The sequence below is a fragment of the Sceloporus occidentalis genome, unplaced genomic scaffold (assembly GCF_023333645.1).
Source record: "Sceloporus occidentalis isolate IW3139 unplaced genomic scaffold, rSceOcc1.0.p SCAF_3, whole genome shotgun sequence".
In the NCBI taxonomy this organism is placed as follows: domain Eukaryota; kingdom Metazoa; phylum Chordata; class Lepidosauria; order Squamata; family Phrynosomatidae; genus Sceloporus; species Sceloporus occidentalis.
The window spans coordinates 138644284-138663932 of NW_028316983.1; the positions used below are offsets into that span (position 1 = coordinate 138644284).

Below are 19649 nucleotides of genomic sequence, written 5' to 3' on the forward strand. Positions count from 1 at the left end.
CCTCCACGTAAAGCAAATACTGTGTATGCTTGAGCCCATTAAAAACAATGGGGCTTGTGCATGCAGGCCATTGCCTATTCCGTTGCACAGCTTTCAGCATAAGTTGAAAGCTGCATATGGTATGTGCGCTTATGATGTGGGTGCACTGTATGTATTACAGTGATAGCAAGGAAGAGTGCCCTTTTTGTGGGGGGGGGGGAGAATAGATGGTTAAATCTAGTCTTTCTGAGTAGCAATTTAAATCGTGATTTAAATCAAATCCACCCTGACACATGCCTTCCTCTATAGCTTCCATATCTACAGTTGGTTTTAAATTTTACCCTGCCCTTCCACCAAATATGATCTTTAGGGCATCCTATTTAATAATTTAATTTGCAATCTGCCTTTTTGCAAATGTGGAACCCCAGATTGCTTACAAAATTCATAAAAACAAGAAAAGCAACAGGCACAAATCTAATCAATACTTGCAACTGAAAAAAACAATCATGTTCTTCATGTGAATGCTGACATCCCTTTTGATGTTCGAATAATAAAAGTGAGATGTCCTTAGCACTCTGGAGTTCTAGTTTTTCAGAACTGGTAAACACAGGATTGTGTCCCAGCTAGAGTTACCACGGTCCTCTTGCTGCTCTCTACTGAGCTAAATTAATTTCCCCATTGATTACAATTTGTGGGACCCTAGGTTTTTGGGTACAAAACCATCAATTTAACCATTTCTAAACTGTTTTGGAAGCCTAGTTGGCTGAAGGGCATGGTATAAATGCTCTAAATAAATTAACTAAATAAAAGGGAATATTTCAAAACAATAGTATAAAGACAGAATATCATGTGTTTGTTGCTGAAAAGTAATTTGTAAAAATGTGAAACAAAGCTAAAATGTTAGCTAAAGAATACAATTTTCAAGCCATTTCAGTGCAAGCCAGTTTCATATGTATTGTTAACAATATATTTGGTACTCTGTTGTATCACTGATACCAAGTTGTACAAATTAGTTCTAAATGGGCTCTTAAGTGTTTGCTCTTAAGTGTCGTATACCACAAGGTCCATTCCATTTACTGGAAATTCTTGCCAAGAGACTGTTTTTATGGAGATATCACAAACAGCTTACCTTTATCACTGTAATCATCTACAAGGATAACTTCTTCTAGAAGTATGTCAGGAGATGTCTCTAGAACACTATGAACTGTTCTCAGAAGTGTTGACCAAGCCTCATTATAAAAAGCTATTATAACGGAAGTCTTTGGTAAGTTATAATAATTGTATTTCTTCTCTCTACATCTGTAACAAAAACACACATTTGCAGTTCTGAAAACAAAACAATACCATTACCAGCAGTTTATCCAAAAGAGAGGCAACCAAGCAAAGAAAGAACTGGGTGTGGAGGGTAGGGCCTCTAAGCGAAGAAGTTTATCTCATAATTTCATCATGCACATCCACAAATCAAGCAGCAGCTCTATAAAAATATTTTCCAATTTGTGATCTATTTAGTAATCCATAACATATATTTAAGAAGCACAATTTTGCATCCAAACATCTGTTGGGATGTACAGTATATCTGAATGTCAAAGCCACATAGCATTATACATAAATCCTATTCACACTCCACCCTGGTGTTACTACTCAGATAAATATTTTTAAAAGAAATGCAACAATGAAGCAGAGACTATGTAATTCTACATATGGAGGCTTCAAAACGTTTCCCTTCCTCTCCATGCCAATCAACTTTAGCGACAGCACAAACTTAACACACTCCCTTGCTTCCCTGTTTGTTAGCTGACACATTCTATCAGATCACATGGTAATTGCTGAGGAAGAAACTTTACAAAGAAAACTCTCCTCTGAATTTTCAGGCATTGCGGAATTTTAATTTCCATCCCCTTTACATTAACAGTAGACTTCAAAGCTGTATTCCTCAGAACAAGGAGATAATGTAAATCTTGACAAATTCATCAATAACGGTGGAACCTATCAACAAGGACTATAAACTATGGGTCAAATAAAGTGGTTTGGCTTTTAGATGGCATGCACTCCCAAAGTGGCCAGAAGCCGTTCCAAGGCTGGGCTTATAGGGCAAGAGCCAGACCTTTCAGGAACAGCTTAAATCTGCTCTTGGAACTGTGGCAGTGGCCCACTTTGAAAGCGAACCATGTAGTCACTATGAGCTGCCAGAGGCCACTCCTTCTGGGCTGTGTGCTTTGCTGCATAAGAGGGGAAGAAATCACAGCTGTCAATATAAAACTCAAACCAGGAAACTTCCCGGTGGTTTACCCCTGAATTCTATAACCTTTTAGGAAAGCATTTGTTCCAAAAGTTTTTTTGGGTTTTTTTTTTGGGGGGGGGGGTTACTGATTTCATTTCTGGATGATCTCCCCTGAACCACAGAAGTGTGCAAGAACAATCACAATACCAAAACCTGGTTGCTTAGACACTGAACTTACTGCATAATTAACCATAGCCCTCCTTATTTTATTTTTTTATTTATTTAGGCATTTATATCCTGCCCTTCAGCCCTAATGGCTCTCAGGACGGCTTACAATTATTGTTTTTAATCAGACAGTTCTCTGCCCCTCAGGCTTACAATCTAAAAGACATGAAACAAAAGGAAAAGGGAATGGTGGAGGGAAAGGGGATGAGGTCCAGTGGTTCTTCTCTCCCTCTAAGGCCTGGACCAAGGCAGATGGATTGGAGCGAGGGCTCTTCCTTCTTCCAGGCTAGTCCTGATGGAGCTGGACTTGCCTGGCCAACTCCCTCTCAGGCCGGCAGATGGCAGTTATAGAGGGCAGAGTCTCCTTCCTCTCTGGCCGGCGGATGGCAGCAATGGAGGGCAGAGTCTCCTTCCTCTCTGGCCGGCGGATGGCAGCAATGGAGGGCAGAGTCTCCTTCCTCTCTGGCCGGCAGATGGCAGTTATAGAGGGCGGAGTCTCCTTCCTCTCTGGCCGGCGGATGGCAGCTATGGAGGGCGGAGTCTCCTTCCTCTCTGGCCGGCGGATGGCAGTTATGGAGGGCGGAGTCTCCTTCCTCTCTGGCCGGCAGATGACAGTTATGGAGGGCGGAGTCTCCTTCCTCTCTGGCCGGCGGATGGCAGTTATGGAGGGCAGAGTCTCCTTCCTCTCTGGCCGGCAGATGACAGTTATGGAGGGCAGAGTCTCCTTCCTCTCTGGCCGGCGGATGGCAGCTATGGAGGGCGGAGTCTCTTTCCTCTCTGGCCGGCAGATGACAGTTATGGAGGGCGGAGTCTCCTTCCTCTCTGGCCGGCAGATGACAGTTATGGAGGGCAGAGTCTCCTTCCTCTCTGGCCGGCAGATGGCAGCTATGGAGGGCGGAGTCTCTTTCCTCTCTGGCCGGCAGGTGGCAGTTATGGAGGGCAGAGTCTCCTTCCTCTCTGGCCGGCAGATGACAGTTATGGAGGGCAGAGTCTCCTTCCTCTCTGGCCGGCAGATGACAGTTATGGAGGGCGGAGTCTCCTTCCTCTCTGGCCGGCAGATGACAGTTATGGAGGGCGGAGTCTCCTTCCTCTCTGGCCGGCAGATGACAGTTATGGAGGGCGGAGTCTCTTTCCTCTCTGGCCGGCAGATGACAGTTATGGAGGGCGGAGTCTCTTTCCTCTCTGGCCGGCAGATGACAGTTATGGAGGGCGGAGTCTCCTTCCTCTCTGGCCGGCAGATGACAGTTATGGAGGGCGGAGTCTCCTTCCTCTCTGGCCGGCAGATGACAGTTATGGAGGGCGGAGTCTCTTTCCTCTCTGGCCGGCAGATGACAGTTATGGAGGGCAGAGTCTCCTTCCTCTCTGGCCGGCAGATGACAGTTATGGAGGGCGGAGTCTCCTTCCTCTCTGGCCGGCAGATGACAGTTATGGAGGGCGGAGTCTCCTTCCTCTCTGGCCGGTGGATGGCAGTTATGGAGGGCGGAGTCTCCTTCCTCTCTGGCCGGCGGATGGCAGCTATGGAGGGCGGAGTCTCTTTCCTCTCTGGCCGGCAGATGACAGTTATGGAGGGCAGAGTCTCCTTCCTCTCTGGCCGGCAGATGACAGTTATGGAGGGTGGAGTCTCCTTCCTCTCTGGCCGGCGGATGGCAGCTATGGAGGGCGGAGTCTCCTTCCTCTCTGGCCGGCAGATGACAGTTATGGAGGGCGGAGTCTCCTTCCTCTCTGGCCGGCAGATGACAGTTATGGAGGGCGGAGTCTCCTTCCTCTCTGGCCGGCGGATGGCAGCTATGGAGGGCGGAGTCTCCTTCCTCTCTGGCCGGCGGATGGCAGTTATAGAGGGCAGAGTCTCCTTCCTCTCTGGCCGGCGGATGGCAGCAATGGAGGGCAGAGTCTCCTTCCTCTCTGGCCGGCAGATGGCAGTTATAGAGGGCGGAGTCTCCTTCCTCTCTGGCCGGCGGATGGCAGTTATGGAGGGCGGAGTCTCCTTCCTCTCTGGCCGGCAGATGACAGTTATGGAGGGCGGAGTCTCCTTCCTCTCTGGCCGGCGGATGGCAGTTATGGAGGGCGGAGTCTCCTTCCTCTCTGGCCGGCGGATGGCAGTTATGGAGGGCGGAGTCTCCTTCCTCTCTGGCCGGCGGATGGCAGTTATGGAGGGCAGAGTCTCCTTCCTCTCTGGCCGGCGGATGACAGCTATGGAGGGCGGAGTCTCCTTCCTCTCTGGTCGGCGAGTGGCAGTTATGGAGGGCGGAGTCTCCTCCTTCTCTGGCCGGCGGATGGCAGTTATGAAGGGCGGAGTCTCCTTCCTCTCTGGCCGGCGGATGGCAGTTATGGAGGGCGGAGTCTCCTTCCTCTCTGGCCGGCGGATGGCAGTTATGGAGGGCAGAGTCTCCTTCCTCTCTGGCCGACGGATGGCAGTTATGAAGGGCGGAGTCTCCTTCCTCTCTGGCCGGCGGATGGCAGTTATGGAGGGCAGAGTCTCCTTCCTCTCTGGCCGGCGGATAGCAGTTATGAAGGGCGGAGTCTCCTTCCTCTCTGGCCGGCGGATGGCAGTTATGGAGGGCGGAGTCTCCTTCCTCTCTGGCCGGCGGATGGCAGTTATGGAGGGCGGAGTCTCCTTCCTCTCTGGCCGGCGGATGGCAGTTATGGAGGGCAGAGTCTCCTTCCTCTCTGGCCGGCGGATAGCAGTTATGAAGGGCGGAGTCTCCTTCCTCTCTGGCCGGCGGATGGCAGTTATGGAGGGCGGAGTCTCCTTCCTCTCTGGCCGGCGGATGGCAGTTATGGAGGGCGGAGTCTCCTTCCTCTCTGGCCGGCGGATGGCAGTTATGGAGGGCGGAGTCTCCTTCCTCTCTGGCCGGCGGATGGCAGTTATGGAGGGCGGAGTCTCCTTCCTCTCTGGCCGGCGGATAGCAGTTATGAAGGGCGGAGTCTCCTTCCTCTCTGGCCGGCGGATGGCAGTTATGGAGGGCGGAGTCTCCTTCCTCTCTGGCCGGCGGATGGCAGTTATGGAGGGCGGAGTCTCCTTCCTCTCTGGCCGGCGGATGGCAGTTATGGAGGGCGGAGTCTCCTTCCTCTCTGGCCGGCGGATGGCAGTTATGGAGGGCGGAGTCTCCTTCCTCTCTGGCCGGCGGATGGCAGTTATGGAGGGCGGAGTCTCCTTCCTCTCTGGCCGGCGGATGGCAGTTATGGAGGGCGGAGTCTCCTTCCTCTCTGGCCGGCGGATGGCAGTTATGGAGGGCGGAGTCTCCTTCCTCTCTGGCCGGCGGATAGCAGTTATGGAGGGCGGAGTCTCCTTCCTCTCTGGCCGGCGGATGGCAGTTATGGAGGGCGGAGTCTCCTTCCTCTCTGGCCGGCGGATGGCAGTTATGGAGGGCGGAGTCTCCTTCCTCTCTGGCCGGCGGATGGCAGTTATGGAGGGCGGAGTCTCCTTCCTCTCTGGCCGGCGGATGGCAGTTATGGAGGGTGGAGTCTCCTTCCTCTCTGGCCAGCGGGTGGCAGTTATGGAGGGCGGAGTCTCCTTCCTCCCTGGTCGGCGAGTGGCAGTTATGGAGGGCGGAGTCTCCTTCCTCTCTGGCTGGCGGATGGCAGTTATGGAGGGCGGAGTCTCCTTCCTCTCAGGCTGGCAGATGGCATTTTTTTTTCAAGATGCAAATTTTGTACAGATGGAATTGTTCACAGAGCTCTGGTGCCACAATAAACTACAATTCCCAGGATTCCCTAGCACTGAACCAGGGCTACTGAAGCAGTCCCAAACTGGATTATTTGTGCAGTGTGTTTTGGACCTGTGTAAACGCTCAGGCAATAATTTATAGAAATGGGCTAGATTCATCCCCTTTCACTCTACAAAGAAGCATATAAAAGGGCTGTCCACTGCCACCACTATTATGTAGCACTGTGCTAGAATCCTTGGCAAAGGCAATCAGACAGGAGGAGTCTGAGATCCAAAGATTGGAAATATCATATTGTGAACAAAAAAATACCTGCTCAAATAAGTGATCCATTTAATTCATAATTATAACTCCACCTTTTGGATAAAAATAGAACTGCAATATAAAACCCAACATTTGTAAGCCTTCCCCTACCTTCCACATCACTAAAACTGAGCTGGAGAAAATAAAAAAAACATTTATGAAAGAAACTCAGTATACGGAAGAAACCTCTGGACATGGAAACCATGCACCAAAATCTTTGTTCTGCTCCTCTCTTCCATGTGTCCACAATTTATTTAAGAGCAAATAAAACAAAATAAGGGAATGGAGGGATAGAGAGTTGTATAAGATGTGAGACTTCTTCCAGTAGGGAAGACAAATCACAGTGAAGTATCTATTAAGCAAAATATTAACACTTCGTGGCTTAAAGAGATTTCAAGTTACAGTCGGCCCTTCTTATACACGGATTCAAGCATCCATGGTTTGAAAATGTTCAAAAAAAGTATAAATTTCAAATATGAAACCTTGATTTTCCATTTTTTATAAGGAACACCATTTTGCCATGTCATTATATTTAATGGGACTTGAGCATCCATGGATTTTGTGATACATGGAGGATCTTGGAACCAAACCCCAACACAGTCAAAAGGCAAAGGACAACATAGCTCTCCAGAAAAATGACTAGTAGCTGTTTATAAGAAGGTAGAGAATCAAAAACTGGTGTGCCACCTGTGTGGTAGAAAAGTACACGCCACAGGGTTTATACTTCCTGCACTGACACTAGCCAACATTGGCAAGTTACACTCCTTCTAGCCACAAAGAATAAATTGATTCAGTCAGTTCTTTCTCTGCAAGCAATCTGAGATCATATTAGAAAGTCTTGTTTTAAAAATGTCTAACAAGCAGCTCTGAAAGTGACAAAGAGACTGCTGACAACGTCCACATGTCACATAAAGAGTACTTGCTTGTGCAGGCTGAGACAGCAACATTTGAAGGGGAACAAACAAGGAGTGGACACAGCTGCATCCGGCTTCATCCATTAAGAGCGGCACGCCTGGAAAACGTCCAGTAAGAAAATGTTGTCAAAGGCCACTACTGCTCAAGAGCAGGCAGAGATAAGAAGGAATCAATTGGGAGCATGACGTTTGCTTCGAAGTAGCTTCCATTGAGTACATTTGGATTCAATGCCCTCTTAAGCAACCTTAGGACAAATTTGACTAATAATGTGAACTTGATCAGATAAAGAATGTAACAGGTTTATGTACATGTAAAGTGTTTCCTACTTCTTAGATGCCTAGATCTGAAACACAAGAACAGTCATAAATAAAATATATTGAAATGAGGATTGAAACTTCCTAAAAAGGAAGGGAACTGTGTGAAACCACATCTTCACAGGCAATTATGGGAAACAAGAAGAATGGGAGAAGTGAGGAGGCTATTGAAAAGCCATGAAGTCCATCTGTTGACAGGGAAAAGCGACTGAAAGAACAGCCTCCTTCAGCACTAGGGTGAAAACCGTAACAAATACAGCACTATCCTTTTTGCAAATCTTTATATGAAAATAGGGTCACTTGGAGCACTAATTTCATATGAAGATGCTTGCAAGACATAAGATGCTTGTATATATTCCTTCTTATACACAACTATTACATTTCCAAAAGAGCAGCCATGTTCATCTGTGGGAACAAAAGTGACAAGAGTCCCATAATCTCTAAAAACATAAAATGTATTAAAGCATAAGCTTTAGTGAGCCCACTTCATCAGCTGCATAAAGAACTGTCCAATTCCAGGTATATATACAATATCCATGGCTCCAGAAAGGGATTGTAGATTATGAAATCAGAAGAAAATTTAAATATATAAAGTACTTATCACAAAGATTACAGTAACACAAGATCCTGGTACTTCCTGGTAACTTTTCTTCATATGCATACAAAGTTTGTTTTCTGAACAAAGATTTCTCTCTGAGGCTTGTGGTGACTCTCACCAGAGATGATGTACCAAAACATATAACTGCGTATGAGGGCAAGCCAGTGTGGCGTTGTGGTTTGGGTGCTGGACTATAACTCTGGAGACCAGGGCTTGATTCCCAGCTTGACCATAGCAACCCACCGGGTGACCCTGGGCAAGTCACACACTCTCAGCCTCAGAGGAAGGAAATGGCAAACCTCCTCTGAACAAATCTTGCCAAGAAACCCCCACGACAGGTTCAACGTAGGGCTGCCACAAGTCAGGAACGACTTGAAGGCAGACAACAACAAACATAACTGACACAGCAAAGGGATGCTTATCATTTTCAAGAAAGACAACCTGTGGACAGGGAAGGTTTAAATGCTTACTGGTATGACCCTCCCTGAGAATAAAACTGAAGCCTTGATGCCACAGAACCACCAAAGCTGGGATGACTGTGCCACAGGGCATCACAAACAGCTGGAAAGGGGCACATGGAGTGCCAGAACAGCACTTTGCCCACCTCTGCTCTATGGGAAGGTTACAGAAAGTCATTTGTCGCTCTTCTGGCATCTGTGTAAAACCAGTTATCTAACTCTGCCAACTCATCACCACCTGAGAAAAGGTTACACCCATTTGGCTTTTATCACTTTGTCAGAATTCAAAGAGCCCTGTTAGTCTGCAAAATCACCCTGCAAAGGGATCTCGTAGCACCTTTGAGACTAACTGAAAGAGATAAATTGGTAGCATCAGCTTTCCTAGACTTGAGCCTGCTTCCTCAGATGTACTCTACCTCCACTCCATGCATCTGAGGAAGGGGAACCAAGTCTACAAAAGCTCAAGCTACCAACTTCTCTTTCAGTTAGTGTCAAAGGTGCTACGAGATCCCTTTGAATACTGCAGTGCGCCTTTGGTGTCTGCTGGGGTTTGGTTCCAGGACCTCCCTTGGATACCAAAATGTGTGGATGCTCAAGTCCCGTTATGTACAATGGCACAGTGAAGTGGTGCCCCGTAGCAAAATCAAGGTATATCTTTTTTTAATATTTCCAAGCCGTGGGTGCTTAAATCTGTGGATGCAGAAGCTGTGGATAAGAAAGGCCAAGTGTACTCTTTTGTCAGGTTCTCACTCCCTTTCTATATCCTCCATCTTACCATCTTTGTCATTTTGAGGTGACCACTCCCTGACTCCGAGGATGTTTGCTCCCTGTGTATGTCTACTTTGAGACCAACCCCAAATCCACTGCAGTTACAGTGGTCCACAAAAACGTCTGACACAGTTACATTTGGGAGCCTTTCACTTGTCGTCAGACTCACTGTGAAGAGGGCTCCCTCTTTCAATTGTGAAGGAAGGGTCAGAAAGCACAGATGGTTTAAACCAGCTTTCAAAGAAGCAGCCCTGCATCTGTTGCAGCATAAAAAGGAAGGGAGGGAGGAAGGAAGGAAGGAAGGAAGGAAGGAAGGAAGGCAGGCAGGCCAGTAGCACCTTTAAGACTAACTTCCATTTTACATTAGCTTTTGTGAATACCAACCCCCTTCTTAAGATGCAATATTACAGTGACAGGAAAGCCTCAGATTGTCATTAAGAATAGTTAATAGTTGCAGGCGTGGAGCATGAAAGCAACAGGATGCGAAAGCTTAAACAAGCACAACTAAGGATGCATCTCCATTGTACAAATAATGCAGTTGGACATGGCTGCAAGTGCAGTTGCTCCTATGGAATCCTGGGAGTTGTAGTTTTAGGTCTTTAGCCTTCCCTGCCGAAGAGTGCTAGTGCCTGATCAAACTACAAATCCCATGATTTGTGTTCGAGAGAACCATGGCACTTAAAGTGGTGCCACATTGCCTCATTTCCACAGTGTAGATGCACCCTGAGCCGCTGTGCCCCATAAATGTGCCTCTCTGGCTCCGTCCGTACTGGAGAAATAACCAGGTCGAAGCTGCTTTAACCGCTGCAGCTCAATGCTATGGAATTCTGGGATTTGTAATTTCTGTGAGACATTTAACCTTCTCTGTCAGAGAGAAATCCAGAACGTGGAGCCATGCGTTGCGTTTCAGTTGCTTTGTTTCAAATATGCTGTTGGCCGCCTCGAGTCCTTATATCTGGAAAAAGGTGGGCTATAAGTAAATAATAAACAATAAAATAATAATAATAATAATAATAATAATGGCAGCTAAAGCAGTGTCAAACTGGATTGTCTCTGCAGCCTTTCTCAGGCTGCATCCACTCTTGAGAAATAACCCGTTTTGGCACCGCTTTAACTCTTTGTGGCTCATGGCTATGGAATTCTGGGAGTTGGAGTTTGTTGTGGGCCCCACAACCAACTCCCAGAATTCCATAGCCTTGAGCCAAAGAAAGTTAAAGCGGTGCCAAAACGGGTTATTTCTGAAGAGTGGATGCAGCTGTTGTCCAAGAGCCCCGAGGAGGAAGGCGCGCTCCTGCTGCGACTCACGGCTGGGAGCGGCGCTCGGGGAGGCGGCGGTGGAGGGAGATGCGGTCGCTGAGGTAGACGTTGATCTGGTGGCGGACGACGCTCTCCTCTTGGCGCCGCAGCTCCGCCTCGCTCAGCTCCAGCCGCGCCGCCCGGCCCAGCTCCCCCAGCTCCGTCTCCAGACCCAGCGGGGGCTTCGCGTACACGGGGCGCCGCAGGACCTCGGCTGCTGCTGCTGGGGCTGGCGGAGAAACCAGGCCTTCCTTAGCGCCTGGGCCTGGCTCTGGGGCTGCTGCTAATGCTGGAGGGCCGCGTTGCCATAGCAGCAAGAGCAGGCCTAGCGCCCCCAGCCCCAGAGCTAGGCCCACCGCCAGCGCCACAGGCCCCCGGGAGCCCCGCACTCGCCGGCCCCGACGCATCCCCTGCCTCCGGATGGGCCTTCGAGGACAGACCCAGGAGGCACCGAGGAAGAGGCTGCAGCGGGAGGGAGGGAGGGAACGCCTCGCCTTGCTGGGACCGCCCGCCTCAGAACTTCCAACGGCGCCACTACTGCTGCATCTGTACGGACTAAATAACCCGGTTTGGTGCCCCTTCGGTTGCCATGGCTCCGTGCTGTGGAATTCTGGGAACTGGAGTTGGTTGTGGCACCGGTGCCACAACCAACTCCAGTTCCCAGAATTCCACAGCACGGAGCCATGGCAACCGAAGTGGCACCAAACCGGGTTATTTCCGCCCCGAAAGTGAAACTGAAGGAGCGAATTGTGAAGACTAGGCCTTGGCCTTCCTACGTTTTAACACCACAAAAACACACACACACAACGCCTGCTGCCCACACACTTGTGTCACACCTCTTTAGACCGCCTGAATACCCTGAAGACCCTGTTTCCGTGAAAATAAGACATAATAATAATAATAATAATAATATTTATTTATATCCCGCCCACTCCTCTACACAACACAACCACAACGTTAAAGCACACAACAACATTATGCCGTAGCAGGATTTCTAAGCACCTGTGCGATATATATATATATATGCCGTACCCTGAAAATAAGAGCTATATATATATATCGCACAGGTGCTTAGAAATCCTGCTACGGCATAATGTTGTTGTGTGCTTTAACGTTGTGGTTGTGTTGTGTAGAGGAGTGGGCGGGATATAAATAAATTATATATATATATATATATATATATATATATGAGAGCCATACCCTGAAAATAAGAGCTTTATTATCACACTAAGGGACAAACGGGATTCAAACGAGAGTTAAGCTAGAGAAAACCAGGAAATGGCTGAAGTTTATGACACGATGTTTCCTGGCTTTCTCCAGTTTAACTCTCGTTTGAATCCCGTTTGCCCGCTAGTGTGATAAAGCTCATAGTGATATTATAAGCCTGGAAAGGAGCGGAAACACTGGGGCCGATGGTTCTAAAGAACATGGAGTCGCAAGGAATTCAGGATGGAAATTGCGGGTTCGGAGAGTTATGAGGACGTTCCAGAAGTAGACAACTTAAACTATAGTTTAATAAACGCAGATGGTTGTACCATACATACTTAATAAAAGATAAGACATCCCCTGAAATTGAAAATATGTCATATATGTGTCTTCTTGAGGGAAAAAATATATACAAGACAGTGTCTTGTTTTCGGGGATACGCGGTATCTGTAAGCCGCACAGAGAGTGTGACTTGTCCAAGGTCGTTCAGTGGGTTTTTATGCTCAAGTAGGGATTTGAACCCTGGTCTCCAGAGTCATAGTCCAAGGCTCAAACCACTAAACGCTACCAACATATAAACTAACATCCCCTTTGCAATTATCCACCAAGCCCCTCACTTAAAATATTATTTCCTGCCGCTCTCCAATTGCCTCTATGACATTTCTTGTCAAAGACACTCCTAGACTATAAATACCAACTCTTAGTTTTCTGAAGAGGGGGGACCTCAATGGTGTAAATAAATTACACTGATCAGGGCTTCATCTGCACTGTGAAAATAATGCCGTTCTGACACTGCTTTATTTGCCACGTGTCAATGCTATGGTATTTTGGGATTTGTAGTTTTAAGAGCTATTTCGTGCCAGGACAAACTATAAGTCCCTGGCTTCCATAACATAACCTTCACAATGTTAAAGCTGTGCCAAACTACAGTCTCTGCAGCTCAGGTGCCTCTTTTTTTGCTGACCAGAGTGGAGATTGCAGTCAAGAAATCAGAAGAAGACTAGGGAGTTTATCACATTAATGAGATTGGGAGTTTATCTCATGAATAACCTGGGAAAATTGCGTAATTATGCGTAAAAATTTCACACAATGTCACTCAAAACCTGTCATTAAAGTGGTCACAAAGAAGCATTAATGTGCATCTTTTATTTTGGGATTTCAGTGACAATTCATTTCCGATATTGCTTTATTTGTGCAATTGCGTGTGATAATCATTCACGCAATTACTCACCATTTCCGCTTCATTTGTAGGATGCTTTAAATGCGCTTTAATCTCTCTTTAATGCCGAAATCAGCCCCAGTGTGATAAACTCCTAGGATTACTATGAAAGAACTGGGCAAGGTCCTAAAGTGTAAAGACATAACTCTGAATACATGTCCTGAAAGCATATAGTGGACAACTGTAGGGAATGAATACAAACTCTTGGAGGTTAATCACACGGGGGAAGTCCCATCAAAAACGGGATTTAAAAACTGGAAAAAACCACACAAAAGCAGGTTGATTTTCACCTATGTTGTTGTTAAAAGTGGTGTTAACCTGAATGGAAAGTAGACAAAAGCCGCCCTTTTTTACTTTCGGGATTTTCTGAAAGCAAAAAGGAGCAGCTTTTGTCTACTTTCCGTTCAGGTTAACACCATTTTAACAACAATGTTGTGTGAAAATCAACGTTTTTTCCCCTCGATTTAAACCTCCGTTTCTGCATGGGATTTCCCGTGTCATAAACTCCTGGTCTGATCCATCAAGGTGTGTTACGAGCTGTATCAATATTTGTCTTTTCATACATTACAGATCCAATTTAACCAGGTCAAATCCTTTCTAGTTTTGTCATCTACTGACTCCCAAATCTAAGTATTCACCTCAACTACCATAGTTATGGGGAAAGTCGTGCTGAAGGAGCTGACAATAAAAATATATATTTTTAAAAAACCACATTTCTTCCATGTGGCCTTCATGTGTATATGCAACATCCATGCATACATTCTGACACAGATTAGATTGGGAGTGAGCAGCTCTAGCCTGTCCAAAACATGGCTGACTGTAGGCTCCCATCAGATCTGGGCAGCATAGTCAATCGTGTGTAGGATTAGGATAACTGAAGTCCAATCTAGATTAGATCTTTGACTCCTCATGCTTCACTCCTTGCTGGTATGCAACAGAGACTGGATATTTGTTTTTAGGTGTCTAAATTAATAAACGATTGTTTTTAGGTGCTTAAATTCAACTCCATTTTATAGAAACCTTAGGATGATCCTACCTTTGATGATCCCTGGAAGCAATGCCCTGTGCGTGGCCCTTACTCCCAGGGAGTCCCTTAAAAGAACTTTCCTTATGCTGCCACCACCCAGTGAATTCAATTAACTATGTTTCCCAAGCACACACTGGGACTTGCTAGGGAGAGATCTAGTTTCCTTTCTTGCTAGCCCACAACCACCAATAGACCAAGCTAAGACGCGTGTACAGGGAGCAGAGAGAGAGACAGTAGGTACTTTTTAAAAGGAAGAAGTTTATTTTAAATAAATAGCATGGAATAGAAAGATATCATTCATGCAAAGCCAGCTTGCTTCACAGGCCTAGAAAAACATAATTACAAAGAGTTCATTTCAGCAAAGCTATTTGGATAACACAACCAAAAAAACCTAGACGTACTGACTGACACTGTTCCTGAGCTACTCACACAGTGATGGGCTTTGTAGTTCTTGTGGAATTCTTGGAATCAGGGAGCTGGCTCAGTGCCAACTCTACCTGCATTCCTGAGCTGGTCCTCCAGCTGCTCAGAGGACAAAGAAAAGCATCTGGTTTCCCCCAAACAAAGCCAAGATGGAGAACAAAGAAAGCATGGTCCTACAGGGTATTTAAAGTCCTCTCCTGGAACCTTTTTGAAAAGGCCTCGCTGGCACTGCTGATTGGCCAGGTGGGCCTTACGTCTGCTATGATGCAGCTGCTCGTTAGAATGTGATGTCAGCTCTCATTAGCATGTAACTCCCCCTAGATTAACCCTTTGTAGTCAGGAGAAGTTTCCAAATGACAGGATGACCTAGTCATCACACGCCACCCAAATCTCGGACAGTTTGGAAGAAACTGCAAGTTGAGGCCAAACTGGCTGAGATTTCATCCTGTAAAAGAAAAAGCATATGAGCAGGCATGTGACACGCCCCCCAAAGTCCATTTGGCCTGGGAACGGCTGGATCAGAACCACACTGGCTGGGATGTCCTCTTGGGACCTGTGAACAAGAGTCAGACAGACACATAACACACAGTACCACAAGTTAACCAGAATTTGACGTATCAAAAGGGCAAAGCAAGACAGTAGATTTTGTCCTTGAATGTCAGTCCCTTCTGGCTGACAGGTTGTGAGATGATCTTGAGGCATTCCAGGGGGTCTACCTGGTGGTCTTCCCGATGAAGTACCCCAGAATGTCCATAGTAGCTTAGTGGAGTGGTCCATTGGCGAAGAGAAGCATTTCAACCACATGCCGAAGTCTCCGCAACCTCTATCTATCACAAATCCAATCACCTTGCATAGTTCAGGAAACTGGGCTGGGAGGTCATAGATTTTGTCCATGCAGCTCAAAGACCATGGTCTCTTTTCCGGAAACCTCTCTGTCTTTGCAGTCCATCGAGTAGCTTCCCCTGCTATCTTCAATGCATCTCGCAGGCTCTGATCCCTCTTCAACTCCTTCCTGAACTGGTGGTGTTCCTGGAGTGAATCATCACACTACCATGGGGGGTTCTTGACAAGATTTATTCAGAAGAGGTTTACCACTGCTTTTCTTTTTCCTTTTTTAATTTATCTTTATTGAAATTCATTTACGGTTTAGAACATAATACATATTTCATTTCTTTTTCTTGGTCCAAATAGAATAACTTACTAAAGCTTTCATAACATCGACATAATACATAAAGTCGTTTTTACATCAAAACAATTAGAGTAGTTTTGTATTAATTATTTCCCTCTTTCGCTTTACCAAACAACTCTTTTGTCATATGTGTTGTCAAATATAAAAATTTATAAAGGCTCTGCCACAGACTTTTTGGGTTTCTTTCAATTGTTGTTAACCTTGATAATATGAGTATCCTATCTTTATTTTATTTATAAGCTTCCTCCTTTCTCCTCTTTCTTCTCTTAATTAGGTATCTTGTCTTACCTCTAATTTTTCATACCCTTTCACCTTCTGTCATATTGGGTAGCCGATTAGATTATATCTTCTTTTAACTTACATTTCTTGAACCAATATTTCTCTATCAGCTCCCAACCTTTTAGTAGCTTTTCTTTTTGTTCATTCTTAATCAGTATTGTTAGCTTATCTAATTCTTTTAACTCCATTACTTTCTGTAGCCATTCATCTATAGTGGGAACTATTTTTTTCTTCCACTTGCTTGCCAGGAGTAACCTGGCTGCCGTGATTAAATATAAGATAATTCTCCAAAATTTTTGTTCATTTGGTACACCTAGAAATGATGTCATATTCAAAATATATAGTTCTGGTACACAAGGGTATGTTATTTTAAAGATTTCTTCTATTTTATTATGGATCTTGTACCAAAATCTTTTAATTTTAGCACAGGACCACCACATGTGTAAATACTGTCCAGTGTTTCTTTGACATTTCCAACACGTATTATTGCTTAACTTGTAAATTTTTGCGAGTTTGTATGGTGTATAATACCACCTGTTGGAGACCTTTAAATAGTTCTCTTTAAGATTTTGTGCAAGAGTAAACTTATTCGCTTTTCTCCAAGCATTTTCCCAATCCTCTAAAGCTATAGGGTGATCTATCTCTCTTACCACTGTACCACTGCTTTTCTCTAAGGCTGAGAGGGAGGGAGGGTTTGCCCAAGGTCGTCCAGTGTGTTTCCATTGCTGGTAGGGCTTTGAATCTCTGTAGACTAGGGTTTGATTCCCTGTTTATCCATGAAACCCACTGGGTGACCTTGGGCTTGTCATAAGCCTAGACAAACTTCCTCTGAACAAATCTTGCCAAGAAAACCCTATGATAGATTCGCTTTAGGGTTGCCATAAACTGGAACCAACTTGAAGGCACGCAACAACTCCTGGAGTTGTAGTTAGGGATGCCATAACCCGACGGCCCCCGTAACAAACCCACTGTTGGGGGCCCCCTCCTGCTCCTGGTCCATCTCTCGGTCCTGCATGGAAACCTAGGAGGCTGTAAATGAAAGGGGCCCCTAGGGGTTATCCATCACAGCCTCATTCCTCCATCTTGCAAAGACACCTAGGAGGCTGCAAATGAAAGGGGACCCTAGGGGTCATCCATCCCAGCCCCATTCCTCTGTCCTGCATGGACACCTAGGAGGCTGCAAATGCAAGGGGCCCCTAGGGGTCATCCATTCCAGCCCCATCTCTCTGTCCTGCATGGACACCTAGGAGGCTGTAAATGAAAGGGGCCCCTATTGGCAGGGATGTAGCCAGGATTTTAGGAAGGGGGGGTCCAGACTAAGTGCCACCATTATAATGGGGCTTGGATGTGGTGGCACAGCAGCACACACCATTCATTTTTCTAATGGAAGGGGGGGGTCCGGACCCCAAGATCCCCCCCCTTGGCTACGTCCCTGCTATTGGTCATCCATTCCAGCCCCATCTCTCTGTTCTGCATGGACACCTAGGAGGCTGTAAATGAAAGGGGCCCCTAGGGGTTATCCATCCCAGTCCCATTCCTCCATCCTGCAAGGACACCTAGGAGGCTGCAAATGCAAGGGGCCCCTAGGGGTCATCCATCCCAGCCCCATTCCTCCATCCTGCAAGAACACCTAGGGGGCTGCAAATAAAAGGGGTCCTTAGGGGTCATCCATCCCTGCCCCATTCCTCTGTGCTGCATGGACACCTGGGGGGCTGCACATACAAGGGGCCCCTAGGGGTTATCCATCCCAGCCCCATTCCTCTGTCCTGCATGGACACCTAGGAGGCTGCAAATGAAAGGGTCCCTAGGGGTCCTCCATCCCAGTCCCATTCCTCTGTCCTGCATGGACACCTGGGGGGTTGCACATGCAAGGGGCCCCTAGGGGTCATCCATTCCAGCCCCATTCCTCCATCCTGCATGGACACCAAGTAGGCCTCCAGTTTGTGCTTATGTCTCTTTTTCTGGGTTTCCATTGTAGTTCAACTTTTCCCTCATTGTAATTTGTAAACAACAACGCAGGGAGATCTTTTCTTTCTTTCTTCTCTGGGCACCCGTTTTGGCCCTGAAATGACACGAACCTTGGTTTTCAGTCAAGGCTGGAGCTGAGTTATTTGCAACATTACTTGCAATTATTTAATTGATCTGCAAGCTGGCATGGTGTGTGTGTGTGTGTGTGTGTGTGTGCAGTTGACAAGAATGTGATTGTATAGAAGTTGTCAAAAATAATTATGTGCAATGGAACGAATAAGTAGTGACAATGAAACTGATGCAACCATCCCAGCAACCTGTGTGAAAAAGGACCAAATTCTGTTGAAACAAGAAGAGTGGTTATCAGTATCTCATGCCTCAGTTCTTTGGTTTGCTAACTTGTACCTGTCAGCAGTTCTCAGTCCTTTTGTTTGTTTTAATGTGTTAATTGTCTTTATTTATGTTTTTTCACAGGCTGTCCAATTAATATCGCTTCACAGTATAACGCTGTGAGAAAAATCCACACGGGGACATTTTTAGGCTTGGTTTAACATTAAGCATCCTCAATTAGATTATTCCCCTGAAGCCTCTGAACATTTTCCAATGCAAATTACCCTATGCAGATCAGCCTTTTTTTTTTCCTAAGGGGAAGAAGAAGGAGAGGAGGAGGAAGAAAGGATGAAACCAAGTTCTCCAAACTCATATCGCAAAGTGCCAAGGATGTGGGGGAGGGATGGTTCAAATGTGGATCAGACTGGAGACGGCAGGAAAGAAATAAGACTAGGAATGGGAAAGGCAGCTATGGAAGAACTAGATCCTCAAGTGCAAAGACATGTAAGTGAGCACTGAAGTCAGACTTACCCAAAGCATTGATTCCCCATGGCCACAAGAGAGCTGGACAGTGAAGAAAGAGGACTGGGAGAAAGATCAATGGAGCTGTGGTGCTGGAGAAGAGTGCTGAGGATCCCATGGACATCCTAAAAGACAAACAAATGGGTCCTTGAGGGCAGGATCAACATTCAAAATGACATTAATAGGTTAGAAAACTGGGCCACAGCTAACAAAATGAACTTCAACGGGGAGAAATGTAAAATACTGCACATAGGTAGAAAGGAATGAAATGCATAGATAAAGGATGGGGGAGACCTGGCTGAATGAAGCTACACGTGAAAGGGATCTGGGAGTCCTAGTAGGCCACAAGTTGAACATGAGCCAACAGTGTGATGCGGCAGCTAACAAGGCCAATGCGATTTTAGGCTGCATCAATAGCAGTCTAGTGCCTAGGTCAAGGGAAGGAATAGTGCCCCTCTCTTCTGCTGTGACTGAGCTCCTGCATGGCAGGATGGGGCTGGTCTGGATGGCCCTTGGGGCCTCTCCAACTCTGTGATTCCGTGTGCATTCGCACTGTGGGTGGAAACAACCTAGTCGACCGCTGCTATGGCCTCCTGGGAGTTGCAGTGCTTCCTGGGGCGCCTGGGAGGCCTCAGCGGCCTAGTCCCTCCTCCTCCTGCTCCTCCCTGGGGCTGTCCTCCTGCTGCCCTTCCTTCCTCCCTCCCCTGGCTCCTCCTGGGGGCGATGATGATGATGATGATGATG

At 46.6% G+C, this 19649-nt stretch overlaps 1 protein-coding gene across 1 annotated transcript in view; it reads right to left on the reverse strand.

Annotated features, from left to right (window-relative positions):
- LOC149316877 (polypeptide N-acetylgalactosaminyltransferase 12-like) overlaps positions 1–11149 on the reverse strand; it is a 48091-nt gene extending 36942 nt beyond the window's left edge. Inside the window, exons 1-2 of the mRNA XM_089516431.1 lie at positions 10752–11149; positions 1109–1278 (exon numbers count right to left, since the gene is read on the reverse strand). Of these exons, the coding sequence (XP_089372557.1) occupies positions 1109–1278; positions 10752–11149 (568 nt within the window). The remainder of the gene's footprint in view (positions 1–1108; positions 1279–10751) is intronic.
- Positions 11150–19649: the final 8500 nt, after the last annotated feature.